General features: G+C 38.8%; 6 protein-coding genes across 7 annotated transcripts; all 6 read left to right on the top strand.

Annotated features, from left to right (window-relative positions):
- Positions 1 to 244: 244 nt before the first annotated feature.
- LSM04_009483 (RNA recognition motif domain) lies at positions 245 to 1,666 on the top strand (the record flags this gene model as incomplete). The annotated part of the gene is made up of 1 exon (XM_067333679.1): positions 245 to 1,666. The coding sequence occupies one exon, from the start codon at positions 245 to 247 to the stop codon at positions 1,664 to 1,666; it is 1,422 nt and encodes a 473-aa protein (XP_067189549.1).
- Positions 1,667 to 6,259: 4,593 nt separating this feature from the next.
- LSM04_005959 (uncharacterized protein) lies at positions 6,260 to 7,777 on the top strand (the record flags this gene model as incomplete). Its single annotated transcript, XM_067333678.1, has 1 exon — positions 6,260 to 7,777. The coding sequence occupies one exon, from the start codon at positions 6,260 to 6,262 to the stop codon at positions 7,775 to 7,777; it is 1,518 nt and encodes a 505-aa protein (XP_067189495.1).
- A 1,926-nt stretch (positions 7,778 to 9,703) lies between these two features.
- Positions 9,704 to 12,184, top strand: LSM04_000720 (Translation elongation factor EFTu-like; the record flags this gene model as incomplete). Its single annotated transcript, XM_067333677.1, has 1 exon — positions 9,704 to 12,184. The coding sequence occupies one exon, from the start codon at positions 9,704 to 9,706 to the stop codon at positions 12,182 to 12,184; it is 2,481 nt and encodes an 826-aa protein (XP_067189385.1).
- Positions 12,185 to 13,533: 1,349 nt separating this feature from the next.
- LSM04_003301 (uncharacterized protein) lies at positions 13,534 to 14,313 on the top strand (the record flags this gene model as incomplete). The annotated part of the gene is made up of 2 exons (XM_067333676.1): positions 13,534 to 14,103; positions 14,176 to 14,313. 2 exons carry the CDS (start codon positions 13,534 to 13,536, stop codon positions 14,311 to 14,313), a joined length of 708 nt encoding a protein of 235 aa, XP_067189432.1.
- Positions 14,314 to 14,883: 570 nt separating this feature from the next.
- On the top strand, positions 14,884 to 17,334 carry LSM04_002792 (the record flags this gene model as incomplete). 2 transcript variants are annotated; one of them, XM_067333675.1, is made up of 1 exon in its annotated part: positions 14,884 to 17,334. In XM_067333675.1, one exon carries the CDS (start codon positions 14,884 to 14,886, stop codon positions 17,332 to 17,334), a length of 2,451 nt encoding a protein of 816 aa, XP_067189427.1. The 2 variants fall into 2 exon arrangements, with proteins under 2 accessions (XP_067189427.1, XP_067189426.1); XM_067333674.1 differs by having other exon boundaries at positions 16,783 to 17,334.
- A 592-nt stretch (positions 17,335 to 17,926) lies between these two features.
- On the top strand, positions 17,927 to 19,651 carry LSM04_005951 (uncharacterized protein; the record flags this gene model as incomplete). The annotated part of the gene is made up of 1 exon (XM_067333673.1): positions 17,927 to 19,651. The coding sequence occupies one exon, from the start codon at positions 17,927 to 17,929 to the stop codon at positions 19,649 to 19,651; it is 1,725 nt and encodes a 574-aa protein (XP_067189494.1).
- Between the last annotated feature and the right edge of the window lie 466 nt (positions 19,652 to 20,117).

Raw genomic sequence — 20,117 nt, 5'->3', positions numbered from 1 at the left:
ATAATCACAAAAAAAAAGAAAAAGAGAAGAAATAAAAAGAAAAATTTTTTTCTATTACTTGGTCTATTTTATCACTCAATCGTCCTTTTTTGGGGGTTTTTCCTGTTGTTTGGATTTGAGTTGGTTGTGTATAACAAATATATAGTACGCCCTATATATTTGTGATATATTTGAGCTGATAATTTCTATTTCCATTTTCTTCTTATTGTGTGTTAACATATTGTATTTGTGAGGAGAATATCAGATGGAAGCACTAGCAGAACTGCACACAATGCAGAAGATAAAGGAGAAACAAGAGGAGAAGCCACAGCAAACAGAAGGAGGACACCAAGAAGAACAACGTCAAGAAGAAGGTGGTTCTCATAATGGTATAGAAAATGAACCTGCCAATCCCACACAGAATGAGACGAATGATGATAAAATTCTACCCACCGAGTCGTCGCGTGTGTTGCGCCTGCACGGTCTGCCATATTCTATAAAGGAAGAACACATCCGCAATTTCTTTGCGGACTTTGAACTTGCGGAAACGGAACCCATCTTGTACTTTACAGAGGGTCTCCACCGCGGTACGGGATTTATTCGCCTCAAACGTGCTGAGGATGTTCCCCTAGCCATTCAAAAACTGCACCGTCAGCACATTGACCCCAGCCGTTATGTGGAACTTGCGGCATCGAGTGAAGAGGACCGCCAGCAGACGCTGGAGCAGCAGGAGCAGAGCTGCAAGGTTCACGTCCTCCGCCTCCGCGGTCTCCCCTTCACTTCCACGGAGGAGGACGTGAATGAGTTCATCAAGTCCGTGCCGGGCGTGGTGCGGGTGGACATCTGCCGCGACATGGAGGGCCGCAACACCGGCGACGCCTTCGTGGAGCTCGCCAGCGAGGAGGGCGTGGAGCAGGCGAAGCAGCTGCACAACAAGACGATGGGCTCCCGCTACATTGAGGTGCTCTCCTCGACGGTGTACGACCGCGATGCGATCATGCGGGCGGCGAGTCTGCGGGCCCGGCGGGACCGGCGGGGGGGCGGCGGCAGTCGGGCGGGCGGAGCGACGATGGGGGCGATGGGGCCCGGCGGTCCCGCCGGAGCGGCGATGGGGGCAATGGGATATTTGGATCCCATTTTCGCCACCTACATGGGCTACTTCCCACAGCTCTTCGGTGCGGAGCAGCAGCACCAGCAGCAGCATCAACACATGCACCATCAGCAGCAGTTTAACCAGCAGGATCGTATGACAGGCGCACCATCCGCGCCATATCCAGCAGGCGCAGGAGCTCAACCCCTCTTCCCCATGTTCCCAGGTCAATCGCCCTTAATGGCACCACGGCAACCAAGCTCGCATGTAGTTCGCATTCGCGGCGTGCCGTACACCGCGACAGAAGAGTCCATAGCGGAGTTTTTCAGTGGTGTAAAGATACCACCGCAAGGAGTACACATGGTATACAATGAGCAGAATCGTCCCACTGGGGAAGCTTTTGTGGAATTGGAGGATGAGGGGGATGTTTTGGCAGCGTTGGACAAGAATGGAGGGGCGATGGGCACTCGCTATATTGAGGTATTTCAAAGTAGTGCTGCGGCGATGCAACGACTCGGCGGTCCACTTACAGGGATGATGGGAATGATGCCGTACCCAGTGCAGGGCCTTGGAATGATTCCACAGATGTTTTACTAATTATTACTGCTAATTGGTGACCTTGCCGGTAGGTCAATAGGACGGCAAAGTGCTGAGGAGTAACGATGCAAGCAGTAATCTGTAGAGAAAGAAGATGTGTGTTTGTGTGGGAGTAATGATGGTAGCAAGCTGAGCATTGTGGATTCCCTTATCTGTTAATAGCAAAAGGTTTGCTCGAAACTCGGTCGGAATTTTTTTCTTCGTCCATATATGTATGCTAGTGTTTGGGAGATGGGGTATGTGTTTTTTATATTTTTATACGATGAAAATGAAGGACACAACAGGAATACATGCGTATATATATCTATATATGTATTGGAGAGGGATAAGGGGAAAAAAAAAATGAAAAACTAAACCGAAGAAGAGAACCCGAAATAAAAAAAAGAAGGGGTAAATGGGGAAACCTACAACGATACAAATACGTTCAGACAAACACACACGTAAATATACGCGGAGTGAAAGAGTGTGTGGTTGTGAAAATGTGTGCGTCTGGAAACGGTTGGGGAAAAAAGAAAAGAAAATAAAAAAAAAGCAAAAATAAAAAATAAAAAATAAAAATAAAACAAGAAAAAAAAAGGAGAAAAAACACTCGCAGAAAAAAAAAAAAACGCTAAGATAAACTTTAAACGAGTTATGATTATCTGAGAAGAAAGAAGAACAAGGGGAGGAAAAAAAAAAAAAAAACGGTGGTGATAGCATAATCAGGTAACAAGAAAAAAAAAAATATATATATTAAAAACCAAAGGGGTGTACTTCTCTTTCTATACACATATGTATGTATATACATTTTGGTACGGTTATATGTATTTATGTGATAAGGGGAAATGAATATATGTGTAGGTATATATATATATATATATATTTATTTATTTATTTATTGATCTATATCTCTCTTCGTAATTGGGAGGGAATGGAGGGATACCAAAGGAGAATAAATAACCAGAAAATGGGTTCCAGGCAGGGAAATCAGGAGGGGTTTGTGTGTGTGTTTGTGGTAAAAAGGGAAAGGGGGACGGGGGGAAGGGTTTTTTTTTTTTTTCTTCTTCGCTGAAAAAGAAAAAAAAAAGGTCGATACAAAAGTAAGCATCAGCCCACCATAATTCCACACATAGAAGAATGAATGGAACTCATTTCATTCAAATTTTCACCCTAAACTCAATCAAGATCAATGCATGATGGGACAAGGAAGCTGATAGAAACAAATGGAATGAATTAAACCAAAACATTTACGGACATCTATATCTATATAGATATAGATATTTATATACAGCGAGAGAAAGAGAGGGAAGAAAGAGATTTACATGTTCATAGTTATATAAAAAAAAATCAAAAAGGGTGGTGAAGAGAGGGTGACACGGGTCCACACGGTGGGGGCTGGGTGTATTTCTCTTTCTTACACCAACATTTTCTTATTCTGACAACCTTTTTCCGTCTCTTTGGGTCTATGTTTATATTTGTATGCGTATTTATGTATCCGGATGTTTTCATCCCTCTATGTTTCTTTTTTTTTGAGTATGTGTTTGTTTATTTTTTGCGTTTTTCGTTGTATTCACGGAGACTTGATTCTGTTCTTGTTACTGGCTGTTTTTTCTTTTTGCGCCTGAGAGGAAAACACATAGAAAGAAAGAGAAAAAGAGGAATGGGAGAAGAAAGTTACTGAGAATGCACGCGCGAAAGAAAAAAACAAAATAAATAAGGATGAAAGAATACCTTATATGGATACATTCACTCTCGCATGTATATCTATATACATAACGGGCTCAGAGAATGCAGAAGAGGTTAATATTATATGGGAAAAGTGGGCAAGTTTGGCAAGCGGGATGAGCGGAAAAAAAAAAAGAATATAAACAAATATTAGAAAGAAAGGTGATGGGTAATGAAGTCACTTAAAAGTGAATGGAGCCGGTAGATTGAAAAAGTGGGAAGGAATGGGAAGGGTGGGGCTGAGCAATTTCACATTACTGTTTTTTTTTCTGATTCGTTTCTTTTGATTTCCCACTGTTGTTCTTCTCTGTATATTTCATGAAACGTATAACTCTTTTTATTTATTTCAAGTCCGTCATCATTTTTCTTCAATATGATATAATGGTTATATATTGTTTTGCTTCATCTCGCTAGCCTGCGATTGTGTATTGCGTTCTGTTTGGGATTTTTCTTATTTTTGTTTTTGTTACTGCTATTGTTACTATTCTTGCTGTTGATGTTTTTTTTTTTAATGCTTACTATTTACTGATGATGTTTTTCTTTATTTTTCTTTCGTTATATATATATATATATATATATTCCTCTGTATGTGACTCTCTCTATCTCTGTGTACTGGTTCTTGTCCGTGAAGCACAATGTATTATCATATGTGTACGTGCATGTATATACACATTTGTTTTTGTACACGGGTAGAGAACAGGAGAGAAGAAGAGAAAAAGGGATAAATAAAAGGAAAAAAAAAAAAAACAGCTGATTGAAGCACAATGATGTGGAGAGAAGGAACAAACATTCTGTGGTGAACTGTTTCTTGGGCTGTATTTATGTTTTTTTTTTGCATTTTATGACTCTCTGTTAAACAGTAATAGGAAGATGAAGAGAAAGAGGGTGTAGATGAAACGACAAAATAAAAAAAAAACAAACAAACAAGAAAAAAAATAATGTCAAGGGAAAAGCAAGAGAAACAAAAATAAAAGAAGAAAAAATGAAAAAAGAATAATTTGAATGGGCTCTTTTCACCAATATCTTAATGTAAGTGCAGGAATGCATTTCTGGTCTTGCTTTGCAGGTGTATTATTTTGTCTCGTAGGGTATTTGCTTCCGATAGGATGAAAATCTCTAAAGTGGGGGAAACAACTGTGGCTGGCAAGTTCATACAAATAAAGGTGAAAGAAACAATCAAAGAAAAGAAAAAATAAAAAAAAAAACAGAATGTATTAGGTGATATTTAAAGAGTATATATATATTTTTCCCGTCTTATGCGTGACGAATGGATTTTTTACTTATAAAAAAAAAAGCTGATGAAAGAAAGCCGTTGTTTCTTTTTTTTTTCGTCGTCGTTGTTGTTCAGTGTGTTGTTTGTTTGATTTATTATGTATCTTTCTGTTCTATTTCATGGCTACAGCCGAATGGATACTGCGTCCATGACGGAAAAAAAGAAAACAAAGAAAGATGCAATTGTGTTTTAAGAACGGAAAAAAGGGGAAAAAAAAGAAAGATAGCCTCCAGAAGCCTTCACTGTAGAACCTTGTTTTTTTGAGACTACAATTATATATATATATATATATATATATATATATATATATATATATATATTACTTTTGTTAGTCTCTGCTTCGGTGTTCGGCCCCTCCGTTGCGAAAATGGAGTGAAGATGAGAGAGGAGGAATTGAAGAGAATTAGAGTCAGAAGGAGAGGGAGAGAAAAAAAGAAAAAAGTAAAAGAGGAGAATCAAAAAAAAAAAATAAAAAATAAAAAAAAGGAAGAACTAAAGAGGATAGTGGAGTAGAAGAAGGAGGGAGAAGAGAGGTAAAGGATCGTTTGTCTGTATTTTTGTTTATTTCACACTGCGAGGATTTTTTTTTTTTGGTGGTGTTGTTGTTGTTGAAGTAGGGGTTAGGGTCGTCTACATTCATTTATTTATAGAATTTTGTACTAACGTTTCCGTGTTGTACTATCAGTATCAATATACCTTCTGCAGCGAAATTATAATGTGAATTTAGACCTTTTATTGCTCTTTCTTCTTACCTCTTTTCGGTGCCCTCATTATTTTTTTTCCTTTATTCCCTCCTTTTTGTTTTCGTTCTCCATCGAGTTGTTTTACTTTTACTATTATTATTATTATTATTATTATTATTATTATTATTATTATTATTATTATTATTATTATTATTATTATTATTATTTCGTTGTGCGTGGAGTGTACTGCGAATGTTGCGCTTTCTCTGTTTCTTTGGCTTAGGTCCATTGAATTTTTCTCATTTTGTGTTTACTCATATATGCTCTTTCTCTTTCTCTTTCTTTCTTCTTTGTTTTTTTCTTTCTTTCTTTCTTTCAATTAGTGTGCGCAACTCACAGACACACACAAACACACAGTTATATATATTTCAGGTATATATATACGCGGGTGAAAAGGAAACATATCATCAGCCCCGACCCCACCTAAAAAAAAAAAAGAAAGTAGTAGAAATTAAAGGCGCTAGGGATATTATTTGCCTTATTGCATAATAAAATTTAATATAAATCTATAAATATAAATATATACTCTTTGCCAGCCGGAAAAAAATCAGAAAAAAAACAAAAACAACAAAGAAAAAAAAAAATACCGTGGAGAGAGCGAAAAAAAAGGAAAAAAAAAGATCAGAAGTAAACAAAAAAATTGAATATAAAAATCGAAAGGGAAGAAGAAGGAGACCATCACATATATATAGGAAATAAACAAGACCAGACATAACATCCGATACACATTCACGTACACAGAGAAGCAAAAGAAAAAACACAAAACAGAACCCCCAAAAAGAAAGAAAGCATCATTAACGGTACCCATTCTATATATTTATTTGTATTTTTTTCTTTATATATTATTATTATTATTATTATTATTAAGCCCACATGCTGCGTGTGCGTCATCGTGCCTTCCTTGTAGCCACCGGTAATCCCAACCACACGGTCGTCTCGTCGGTGTCCCCGTCGTCCTCCTCCTCCTCGTCTTCGGCGCTTTCTGCCGCATGGCGATCGCCGTTGTCATTTGGGCGGCGGCAGCAGGCGACGGCGAGCCCCGGCGGGGACTTCTCGCACATCACCCACAACACCGTCTGGGGGCTGTGGAACGAGGGCAATCTCTTCTCCCTCTCCGTGCCGGAGCTCGCCTTCTTCCTGCAGGAGCACTGCCGGGTGGTCGGCGTCGACCCGCGGGCCCGCAAGAGTGCGTTGGTGCGGCAGGTCGAGGAGATCCTCGCGGCGGAGCAGGCGAACACCGCCGTCCCGCAGGAGGACAACCCGCACGCCGTCGTTATCACCGACTACGACCGCGCGGAGGAAACATTGGAAGAGGCGGATGAGTACGGCGATTGGGGCGCTGAACCGGGATTTGAGGAACGGCGGCCGCTGGATTTTATGGAGTTGAGTCCGGGGCGTATGGGAGAACGGTATGATCCACTCATTCCACGCGCGTTTCAGTTAATGCACAGTGATACCACCTGTGATGTCGGGATTGCGAGTATTAATCCAAGTAAACTGCCAGGACAGAGTAAGGTGAAGAGTGCCCTCACTCCATTGGATGTCAGTCCAAATGAAGCAAATAAATTACACTTTCGAAGTGCTTTTGAATGGTGTCTTATGAATATTTGGAATATGAATATGCCAGGAGAACTAAACATTGGTGCAGGAAAGGCACTTTATTACCGTCAAGTGGCTAAACAAAATCGTAATGTAATGCCACTCTGGACACTCCAGCGTCATCTCTACGCGCAACACCCATATGCCTGGTTCGCTATCGCGAGTGAGTCTAATGTGGGAGCAATGGAGGCTCTTGCGGCTAATCTTGGTATGAACCTTGTACAAGAACCAACTACAAGTTATAAAGTTACGATTCGGCGCATGGGAGAATTATTTGATTGTGAGCTTAATGGACAAATGAAGTGTACCATGTTAAATAAACCATGGGATCGTTTCCTCGTTTCTCACTATGTACGTAGTAAAATGCCAGATCTACGATATGTTGTGCGTGCTCGACACCCTATTAAAAAGCGTGTGTCAGATGCCTATTTGGAAGCTGATATTCTGCGCAGCACACGTGATTCAGTACAGTCTGTGCTTTCGCCCGAATTAGGCGATGTTGTCTATTGCTGCGAACGTGTTATTCGTAAATGGGCGGTACGCACGGCTACTGGAGTCACACTACAGCTTGTTGAAACAAAGCGCACACCTCTTATTATCACAAAAGCCGGTGATGAGGGAGAACGTCTGGAGTATGAGTGGGTTGTTCCATTACCACAACAGGCGGAACGCGTTGACGTTGCTGCTCTCACTGATGAACTGTGGGAATATGGCAATAAACTCGCACAGGCGTTGGAAGAGGGAATGGAAGAGCTCATGGCTCACACTATGACCTCCGTAGCCTCATATTGAGGGGACCGGCGGCGTTGCTTCGTGTAACTAGAAGGGAAAGATAGAAGAAAAAGGGAGGAGGAGGAGGAGACTCCAATGAAGAAGTGCATTAGGGAAGGAGTGGAAGATGGAGGAATGGTGATTTGGCAGAAGATGCGATATATAGAAGGAGGAAGGCAATACAGAAGGAAATAAGTGATAATGGTAATAACGATAATAAGCAAAGAAAAAATAAAAGGAAGAAAGTGGGGGATTTATTAGTAGGTGAATTTGCAAAGGTAATTTGTGTATGTATTCACCTACCTCTTGTTACTCTTGTTGATGTTGTTGTTGTTGTTGGCGTTGTTGTTGTTGTTTCTTTAGTTTTCCAATTTCATTACTTGTTTGTTTGTTTATTTGCTTGTTGTTTTAAAAGAGGACGGAAGGAATGGAAAAAATAAAAGAAAAAGAAAAGAAAACCCTCCTATACTCCCGTCACAGATAATGTTTTGTGTTTTTTTTTGTTTCTTAGGAATTTTGCGGTGGTTTTTTTTTTTTGTATGTGTATTTCAATCTGTGTGCGTGTGTGTGTGTGTGTTTCTCTTTTTTTCACTTTCACGTAATTATGTTTCTTTTCTTCTTAAACAATAAACGTAAATTTGTATTGTTGCCATTGCATCTACGCTATGAATGAAGTTGATGCTTCTCGATTGAGTCGTCTTCTTAGCTGACAAGAAGGCTTAGATGAAAGAAAACTGTTGATTGGGAATACATGTACGAGGAAAGGAAAAGAAATTAACAGAAGTATGGTTCACATTTACTCATTCACATCTACGTACTCAATATATATATATATATATATATATATATATATATATATATATATATATTATTTATTTATTTATTTTTACTTATTTATTTACTTATTTTTCCTTTCATAGTACTCACTGCACTCTGATCTTGAGATACTTATAAATGTATAAATAGACTGTAATCCCTTTTATCTATTTGTTTGTGTTTTCTGTTTCTAAAATTATCTTATCTGACTCTCTTTTTCTTTCTTTCTTGTTTCTTTTATTTTTTTTTGGAGTTCTACCTCTTGTCTGTAGTTTCTTACCACTTCAAATTAAAACGAAAGAAAAAACGCGAAGCAAGACGCTCAAGCTGAAGTCCATTAAAAGATTAGTTAGCTCTCCACGAGAGGAGTTTGTGTTAGTAGGAAGGCCACCTGAACGGATAAGATAACACCAAGAAGAAGAAGAAGAAAAGAAAGAGTCTCCCATACAGATTGAAGCAAACGAAAGAAAAAAAAAAACATTCAGGGAAAGAACAGAAAAGAAAAGCAAAAACTGTCGTAGTGCTGGTTTCGGTGTTAGGATTGTCTGTATATTGCTGCTATAAGCAGTAAAGAAAACCAACTGAATATATATATATATATTAAAAGAAGCAAAAAAGCACTAACTGCAAGACGCAGTACAAGATTTGGATTAAAAGCAGCAAAGTATCCCCATAACTAACTAACTAAATAAATAAATAAATAAATATATATATATATATATATATATATATATATACAAGATTATTATTTGTTAATTCTGTATACGTCACATATTCAGACCTATTTCCACACTGTCACTGAGGCTATTAAAGGAGAATAAAGGGTGGAAAACGAGTGAAACGAAAAAAATTAACCAAAAATTAGAAAAAAAAATAAGGGGATTGAAAACAAAAAAAAAAACAGATAAAATAAAAAACAAAAAAAGGGGAAAATAAAACGAACAAACAGAGACAACGAAAGGAAAAATAATATAAGATATAAAAACAGCTATCTAACACATTGACGATCGCAACGTAAAGAATCGATTTATACAGCATATTTTGATCCAACTGAAATCCAAGAAAACGAAGCATACGCCTGTCTCTTTGGTACATATTCCCCTCTTCTTTCCCCACGTATAACCATCATCGATGCCCCCTAAAGGCCCAAAGGCGACCCCAAAGGGCGCCCCTGCCCGCAAGGGCCCTCCTACCGCAATGCTGGCAAAGTTAAAACAGCATATGGAAAAGCAGAAGGAAGAAGAAGAACGTCGCCGCCGTGAAGAGGAAGAGGAGGAGCGACGACTGCGGGAGGAAGAACGCATCGCGGAGGAGCAGCGGCGGTTCGAGGAGGAGGAACGGGCCCGCGAGCGCCAACGCCGAAAGGAAGAGGAGCGTTTGAGCCGCAAAGAGGCCAAAAAGGGACCGGCGAATGGTGCGCTGGAGCGAATGGCCGCCGCCGGATTTATTCTGCCGGATGTGGAGAAAATACGGGCGGAGCAGAAAATGGAGCGGGAAACCGCCAAGCGGCGACCACCACCGCAGCCGGCAACGAAACGTCTGGAGCCCGTCGCCGCCCCGCCGGAGGAACACAAAGAAGAGGAAGAAGAAGATGGAGAAGATGAGGCAACAGTGCCAACGGAGTCAGATGCGGAAGTGGATGAGGATGACTGGGAGGCGCTGATGGAACGGGATGACCGCCGCGCTCAACGACGTGAGGATAATAAACGTATTCGAGAAGCACGCGAAACACGAGCCAAGGAGCGACAACAACGGCGGGAGGAACGTATTCGGGCACAGGAAGAAGCAGCAGCGGCAGAACGCGCAAAGGAACATGTAATTGAGAGTGTATCGAACCTTCGTTCACCTATCTGTTGTGTGTTGGGTCATGTGGATACAGGTAAGACAAGTTTATTGGATCGTATTCGTGCAACAAATGTTCAAGGAGGTGAAGCTGGTGGTATTACACAACAAATTGGTGCCACCTTTTTCCCACGTGAAGCTCTTGTTAATGCGACAAAAGATATTAATAAGAAATATCAATATGATTTAAATGTTCCAGGTCTTCTCGTAATTGATACTCCTGGACATGAGTCTTTTACTAATCTACGTAGTCGTGGTAGCAGTCTCTGTGATATTGCAATTCTTGTTGTGGATATTATGCATGGATTGGAGCCACAAACCCGTGAATCGATTCGTCTTTTACGACAAAAAAAATGTCCTTTTATTATTGCACTGAATAAAGTTGATAGATTGTATGATTGGGTGGCTCATCCAAATATGGATATTGAGCAAACACTATCAATGCAGAAGGATAATGTCCGAAGTGAGTTTGACACGCGACTCTCACAGGTAAAGCAAGAACTTCAGGAGGAAGGACTTAACTCTGAAATCTATTACAAAAATAATGATGTGCGAAAAGTGGTTTCCATTGTTCCTACATCTGCAAAAACTGGAGAGGGTATATGTGATCTTTTGCTTCTTGAGATTCAGCTTGTACAACAATTTATGGAAGGTAAAGTTACATATAAGGATGATCTACAATGTACTATACTTGAGGTTAAACCTATTACAGGATATGGTTTTACTGTAGATGCTATCCTTATTAATGGTGTACTACATGAAGGAGATAACATATGTTTATGTGGACAAAATGGTCCTATATTTACTCAAATTCGTGCTTTATTAACACCACAACCACTTAAAGAATTACGTGTACGTGGAGAGTATATTCATCATAAAGAAATGAAGGCAGCTATGGGTATTAAGATTGCTGCTAATGATCTTGAATATGTCGTTCCAGGAACACCTTTGTTTGTTGTACACAATGGTGATGATAAGGAAAAAATTTCACATGAAGTAATGAAGGAAGCGAACAGTATTTCAGATCAACTGAGTTCTGATGGTATTGGTGTGACTGTACAAAGTTCAACACTTGGTTCACTTGAAGCATTACTCTCATTTTTAAAGGATATGAAAATTCCTGTTGCAAGTGCTTCTATTGGACCTGTACATAAACGTCACATGATTCAAGTACTTTCAATGAAACGCAAAGCACCACGTTATGCGGTGGTGTTAGTTTTTGATGTACAAGTTTCTGAAGATGCCCGTGAAATTGCGAAAAAGAATGAAATTGATATATTTGAAGCTAAAATTATTTACCATCTTTTTGATATGTTTACACGGTATATTGCAGATTATGAGAACCGTGAAAAGGAGCGGGCTCGTGCTATTGCCGTGTTTCCTGTGCAGTTGTCTATCATTGGTGATGCCATTCACAATTCAGATCCAATTATTCTACCAGTTAAAGTTGAGCGTGGACAACTTCGTCCTGGTACACCTCTTGCAGTATTGAAGGGTGATATTCCACTTGTAATTGGACGTGTGATGACATTAGAACGTGACAATAAAAGTATCCCTATCGCACGTATGGGAGTTGAATGTGCGGTAAAGATTAACTCGGGAGAGAGTGGTGTGGTGTATGATCGCCAGTTCAGCAAAACAGACACGCTCCTCTCACTCATCACTCGTCCATCTGTTGAAGCTATCAAGAAGTTCAAGGATGAACTTTCTGAAGATGATATAAATCTCCTGGCAACACTCATTAAGGTTCTCAAGGTACCCCCGCGGTAAGAAGAAGCGGAAGAAGACGCAAAAAAAAAAAAAAGAATACAGCAATACATAAACACATACACATACACACAGAGAGAGAGGGAGAGAGGGGGACAGAAACATACTAACGATCGTATATATATATATATATATATTGCGGAATTGAGGTGCCTTTTTTTTTTCTTTGGAGGTATGCTAAAGGGGAAAATGGAGGATGGTCAGATAATGTGAGTTCAACTTTTTTAAAAAATTATTTTTACTCATTTTTTTTTCTAAATTGGGTATGTGATATATTCAGACAGCACGAATTGACAGATAAGAAAAAAGGTACAGGAATAGTCCGCTTCAATAGGTTTTTGGACAAGCATTGCCTGAATATGAGAATAAAAAAGAGCAAAAAATAAAAGAAAAAACAATGAGTTTGAAAATGTGTTTGAGACAGAGGAAGGGCGTTAACTTCAAAAAATGCTTTGGATTGGTGCTTAACCTGACAAAGAAAATGTACGCGGGGTATTTTTATATTTATTTTTCTCTATACTTCCTTTTTATATTGGTGTCGCCTTTCTCCGTTTCTTCTTTTAAGAATAAATACGGAAAAGTACAGGTCTAAGCCCAAAGCTAATATATCTATATATTTTTGGAGTACTAAGTCCATTTTAGCAGATAAGAAAAAGATTTTCCATTTATCAGTTTATGTTTCTGTACCTCCTCTTTGGTGCAGTTTCTATTAAATGGTACTTGCGGGTACTGAGTCCCTTTGTATGTCATGGTCACGTAAAAGACAAAAAAAGAACAAAATTAAAAAAAAAAGCCTTTTCATACAATCGCTTCTCTTATCCCCTTTGTTTTCTCTCTTTTTCTCTTTTTTTCCTCTTCTGGTATCCCACCACTATGGCGGTTGTTGCCCAGTACCAGTGGTACATACAGGCCTTCCACTACCCCTCTCCCTTCCCCCAAGAAAGGAAAAAAAAGAAAAAACGAAAGAAAGAAGAAGAAAATGAACCACCACACTCAATCACTGTATAAAGATAAAAATAAAAAAAAATATAAGTATCTGTTTGAATGGAGGAAGGGGCTGTTGGCCGACGGCTTGTGGACCTGCGCGAGTTGAGGACGGCGGCGGAACTCATCGCGGCGCTCCGGGCCCGAAAGGCGGAAATTCAAGAGGTCCTGCGGGAAAACTCCGACGGGTGGTAGCAGAGATTGATGAGAGTACACAGAAACTCAGCCAAGCATCAAAAGATGAGGATAAAGGGGAATATGAAAATGGAGATTGGGATAAGAATGCATCACGGGAGGTGTGGCTGCGACAGTGTGCCTTCTTTGATGTGCCGCGGTCGGGGTGTTATAATGTGACATCACGGCCTATTATGGCAGAGCGACACTTCTTGACATTACTGCAGGAACCCGCACCGTCGTTTATTCCCTCCACCCTCACAGTTCCTATTAGAGATAACAGTGTTTACCTCCCACTACAGACAGTAACAGAAACAACAGTAAAAACAACAACAACAACTGATGAAGTAGGGACATGTATAGTATTACAAGATGGTGTATTACATTATATTGGAACTTCAGGTGGAAGAAAACCATTTTGGAATTCCATAGAAAGTGATTCCGTTCGTGTAAACTGTAATGCTCCTATTGTTCTCGGACGTCTTTCTCACCTTTGTGATGCCGTAGAGGCTTCTCGTACAACTACTTCTGTTTTACAGCAACAATGTTTTCGTACAGCTTCATCTGAAAAGGGTCGGATAGAATTTGACTTTGGTGATAGACGTTGGGTAGATTGTACAGTTTATGCCCTTCGCCACGGTTATACATCCGAACATGCCGCTTTGCGTTCATGGCGGTTGCTTGGAAGTCGTGACAGGGGTCACTGGGTATTATTGGATGAACAACGACGTAATAATACTCTAGGAACTGCACCATTTAATGTTGTCACTTTTAAAATTGATTGAGAGAGTGTTTTTGCTGAAGCAGAACTTATATGGCACTGTGGTGCTCCTGAGACTGCATGTTGTGCTTTTCGATATATTGCATTAGAACTTGCAGGACCAGATGCCGTTGGTGAACACCATATTGAATTATCAGGGATGGAATTTTATGGTTCTCTAGTAAATACTGTCCTGGATAATAAATATGGATAAAGACTTTTTTTTTCATTCGTATGTGTTTATCTTTTCATATCGTATGTTCCTCTCTCCATTATTGTACTTTGTGTATGCGTTATTTTTATTTTTTATTTCGCTTATTCTTGTGGTTTTCGTTTCATCTTAAGCGCTCTATTTTTTTTTCTCTATTGCAATACACAAACACTGCAGACCAATCAGTTTACTGCTAAAATAGTAGAGAAACTGTATCGTGTCTGTGTTGTAAGGAAAGCGTCTGGGGATTGCAATATTTTGAGAAATTGTCTGTTTTTTTTTCTCGTTTTTTTGTTGTCCCTCTATTTCTCTCTCTATATATATTTATATATTCCATCTGTCTTTTTAGTAATTTGTACGATTTGCTTATTCTTTATTTATTTATATTTACTGTATTTATTTTTTCTTGTGGTTGTTGATTTTGCTGCTATTATTTCTATTGTTCGCTTTCTCTATTTATCTCTATTGATATATATATATATATATATATATATATATATATATATATATATAATACAATACATGGGAGCATGTATACTTACTAGCACACACTCAAACGTACATAAAAGAAGAATGTCATCATTAGCACCACTTCTACGATCACCGCACTTCACATACTCACGAACGACAACTGGCACAGGAGAAACAGATACTTCACAAATGGTAATGTCTTCATATAATGAGGTATGTATTGCAGATCGTGTGGTTAGGGCATGTGCGTGGTCAGATAGTTCTGCAGATTTTGTTTTTGGTGATGGCACTGTTCTTTCTTTCTGTGATGAAATGCAGACATTTGTTGCCATAACGGCAAGTATGACTTCTTCTTCCTCTTCTAGTGCTTCCAATAGGAATACCAAATCTGCCTCTTCATTAGGACGAGTTGGCGCTAATGACAATGAGGGGGATTACTTCTTTACTTCTCTCACACTTTCAAAGTATGAGAATAAGGTGAAGGAGGCTTTACAGATTTATAATTACTATTCCCCTCGACCTCGTATTATTGCCGGCCTCACCGTAACACCGTGTGAAGTATGGCGACTTCATAGTCCAATTGATTCTCTTGTTATTGCGGCAGATCGTAGACTATTTGAACGCCATGGCTTACGTGCTACTCTCTGGTGTGCACTACGACGTATTTCATTAACTCTACATGATGGACGTACGGCTTTTTCTGTGCGTTGGCCTGCAAAGGCGGTGGAACGTAATGGGGCACGTTCTATTTTTGTTCGTCCTTTAGATGAAAATGGTTATGTGTGTGGAACTGTTGAGAGTCTACGGTCATTTCATTATGTGTGGGTGGAACAGACATTTCCTGTAGAGGATCCACCGATGGAATGGATGGAGATGTTGCAAATAGCCCTGAAACTTGATATGGAAGAAGTGAATAATACATCCCATACAAAACAGCAACAAGAAGAAGAAGAAGAAAAAAAAGAGAGCGTTAATGAGAAGAAAGGAATAGAAGAAAATGGTGAAGGGTATACAATGATGTTGTATCGTACTACACCTCGCACAGCACAAGATAGACATCCGTGTCGTTTTTCAAAGTTAAGACGCGATCACGTTCATGCAATTATTGCCACTACACAAATGCAACACGCCAGTTGTAACAGAGAAATACGAAATCCATGGGAACGTGTACTGTGGCGCTATGATGCAGATCCTGTTGGACGTATACCACATGCCGTTTACTGGGGACTCCACGCACGTGATACAAACAATGACAGCAATAATAACATGAAGCAGGAGAAGAATATTACTATTAATACTACTACTACTACTACTACTACTACTACTAATAATAATAATAATAATAATAATAATAATAATAATAATAACGATATAGGGTCTATACCTATGTGTGGAGTAAGACATTTCTCATCTGGGGCTGTTCTTGCAATGGTACGAGAGGATGAAAGTGCTGTTTTGGCAGAACCACAAGGACAGAGTTATATTATTCATCACTGGCGCCGTGATGGGACTCATATTCAATATCATCAAAGCTCTAACGGTGAACTCGCACTTCCACCGGTCATTCCTACACGGCATAAGAGTAGAAATATATCCCCACAAGAGAATATGGGAGATGGTAATACGATAGGAAATACTTTAGATGATACATCAGTATTAATAGAGGATGGTGAACGTAATGATGGTATGGTGAATTCTAAAATTTCCTCATCTTCATTGTATTTTAGTGGTATTCTTGAAGAAGCACCATTATCTTCTCTTAATCGTGGTCGTTACCTCCCAGAAGTGGGTACATCGTGTATTCAGATATCACAATTAAACCTTGCATCTTTTCGAGCACAGAGACAAAAAGATCTTGGGGAAATGTTATCTATTAATACAAACAACCAATTAAATCCTATATCTAAATTTAGTAGTAGTAGCAGTAATAATGATATACTTAACTCACATAATGGAGAAATAGAAGGAACTTCAGCAGAAGCCATATTAGATAGAACTCGAATGCGTATTCTTTCTAATGATCCCGCTCTTTCTGCTGCCGCTGCTGAAGGGAATGTCGTATATCTAACCAGTTTTATTGATGGTATTGGTAACTTTGCAGCTTTAACTAATGGAACTATAAGATGTCATTTTGATGATCGTACTATTCTCTTTCTTGTTCCTGGTGCTGATGATAGTGAAGAGAATATAATAGCCACTTGTCTCTTCCGTGATGCCACACAGTGTTCTATGCGAATTGTAAAGTGTCTTCCACATCATCCAATGTTTCGCTATATCACACATGCACTACAATTCCGTCGTTTTGCTCGACTTTCACCTGAATCTCGAAATCAGGTTGTGGAGGAAAACGATGCCACAATGAAGTTAATGTTAATATCACCAGAAGAGACAAGGTGGCGGAGAGAAAATGAAGTAGAACATAAAGTGCAGGAACTTGTTACACGAACACAGGAAGTTCTATTAGGTAGTGAGGAATTGGGACGCGCCAATCGTTCACTATTACATGATGAATATGGAGATGTTGGTGGTTCTTCTTCGGCATATTTCTCCTAATACCAGAATTCCAGTGTAGCTATGACTACTGTTTTATTATTATTACTATTGTTATTATTATTATTATTATTATTATTATTATTATTATTATTATTATTATTATTATTATTATTATTATTATTATTATTATTATTATTATTAGTATTATTATTATTATTATATGTTTATTTATTTATTTATTTATTTATTTCTCTTTTATTAATGAGAAGAGAGAAATAATAACGTTTCATACATTTATTGCAAGAATGCATGCACATCATAGAAAAGAAGTAGAAGAGGTAAAAAAAATCTTGAGCCATCCAGAGCCCATATATATTTCTGGATTTGCTTTTTTGTTTTATTATTATATTATTATTTTTTCCTTTTTAGTTTGTTTTACCATCTCTCTCTCTCTGTGTTTCTTTAATAATTCATTTACCTCTCTTGATCATTTAATCTTATTATTTTTTCTAGTGCCCTCTTTTTTTTTCTTTTAAAAAAGGAAGGGAACGTGGGGGTTACATCATTAAAAGAAGCAGTTTAAAGCGTTCATCCATTTCCCTGTAGTTTCTCTATTCCCACTCATTTTTCTTCTTATTTAAATCCTACCATTATGAGTAGAAGAGAAACAGAAGAAGACAAAGAACGGCGAAGTCACGCAGAGACTTGGCCTGCCCCACCGCAATCCTCTTCTTCTTCCTCCCCCGCATATATTTCCAATTTACATGCAGTTATTAGTTCTACATGTTTGAATGAAATTAACGGCCCACATTCACCAGCCAGTCCACTACATACACTTCCATCCTTGTCTAAAACATCTAACGAGGAAAACAGTGTTGAGACAAGCACACATCACACAGGAGATACTGCTGTGATTGTCACACTCCCGCACATACGTCAAGGTAGTGGTGAGGATGTTATTAAGAAGAAGATAAAAAGTAGGGATTCAGATAAGTTTTTCGAACCTTTATTAGAAACAAGGCTAAAACCACAAAAACGAGAAATTCCATCGTATAATGTGCGAACAGTGGTACGACGGGAGAATCACCCACTGTGGTCACATTCTATTCAAGTACAATTTCAATATTTGTTTGGTAATAATATTTCATACATGCATTCTCCAGCGTGTGACAAACGTAAGATAAATAAGAAACTCTTAGAATTGCCAAAAGATCAAAAACGCAAGACGTTTGAAGCAGCAGAATGTACTGAAAGTACTATAGAAGAGAACTGCGAGAGGGCGATAAAAGACAGTCATGATATGGAACTTACCATGCCGAAAAAAATAGCCGTTAGATCTCTCCAATCACATGTAGATACTAAAAGAGAAACATCACCAGAAGAAAAGGAGAATCAGCAAACGAAAAAGAAAAAATACTCATATTTGGGACCGAGAGAGTTTGCAACGCTTATTCCATTACTCTTGCGTGATGAATGTGTTGCTCGACAGTTCATTGTGGAGGAGGAACGTTATGAGGCCCTTCACACACTTCCACTTCCACCATATGTTTCACAGGAAACTCTTCACCCAGCATTAGTGGACGGTTGTAGAGAGATTATCCTCACGGAAGATATACTTAGACGTGAATTATTAGCCGAAGAGTCTATGAGTATAGCCCCATTGTGGGATTTATTTGTCTATGAACACCGTTGGCTTGTGGTGGGAACCGCTCCACTAAAGAAATTTCTACGGAATTGGTTAAACGTACACAGAGGGCGTAAAAGACGACAACTCGCACGATTTGAACGTCTCACTACACAAGAGATAACATCACGTAATGAGATTTCAATGGAATGGTGGGAGGCGCAGCGGGAACTCTTCGCTACACTTACGGCGATAATGGAACGACGGTATCGTACAAATATTGAGAGATTGCAGTTATGTACGCAGTATGCACAGGGAGTGGTGTCTATTCGTATGCAAGAGTACGTGGAACGTTTTCCACTTTTGTATGGGGCCGTCATGTCAAGGACTTATGTTTGTGGACGAATTTCCGGCTTAACACTCTTTAAACAACTGGATCTCTTACAGGAACACAACAGATGTCAACTAACGAAGATAGAAGAAGGTGAATATATTGGTATTTCACGTACAATGCTTCGTGTTGAGTTGGAACGCTTTACGGAAGTGGATGAACGTCTACAGATAGTGCGAGAGGAGGAAATAGCGCATATGCAATTAAGATTTCGTCTACTCGCGGCAAGAGAACGTTGTCATAGACGTGAATTGGAGATTGTAGAGGCGTGTGAACGGGAAATTGATTTGAAATCTTCTATGCAGGCAATATTAGCGTTAATTAGTGAAGAAGGAAAATATGATCAGGAAGAGTATTACTAATTGGCATTTAATTAAAAAATATATATATATATATATATATATATATATATACGGATATGGATTCTAGTGTTATTACGATCACTCATTATTATTGTTATGGTGTTATATGTGGTCATTATGTAAACAAGAAAGAGGCAAAAAAAAGTGAATTTCACCAGACAGAAGGAAAGAAAACGAGACACTTTAAATAAAAAGAAAATGGGAAAAGAGTTCTAAGTGACTATCTCAAACTTGCAAGATATTTTCATTATTACTTCTCCGACCTACTAATCTCCTGGTGAAATATTGTCATTTAGACTCTAGTGTTCTTCTTTTATTTCTTCTGGTCCTGCTAGTGCTAGTGATTATATATGTCTGTATGTGTTTTGTAAAATAAAAAAAAGAAATAAGAAAACATATTAGATTGTTGTCAAGTGCAGCGATGAAAAAGAGTGAGCTCAAACTGTTAAATAAATAATATCTTCTT

Source organism: Trypanosoma melophagium (assembly GCF_022059095.1).
Source record: "Trypanosoma melophagium isolate St. Kilda chromosome Unknown ctg30segment0, whole genome shotgun sequence".
NCBI classification, from domain to species: domain Eukaryota; phylum Euglenozoa; class Kinetoplastea; order Trypanosomatida; family Trypanosomatidae; genus Trypanosoma; species Trypanosoma melophagium.
Note: the sequence above shows the minus strand (reverse complement) of the source record. Positions and strands in the feature narration are given on the sequence as shown.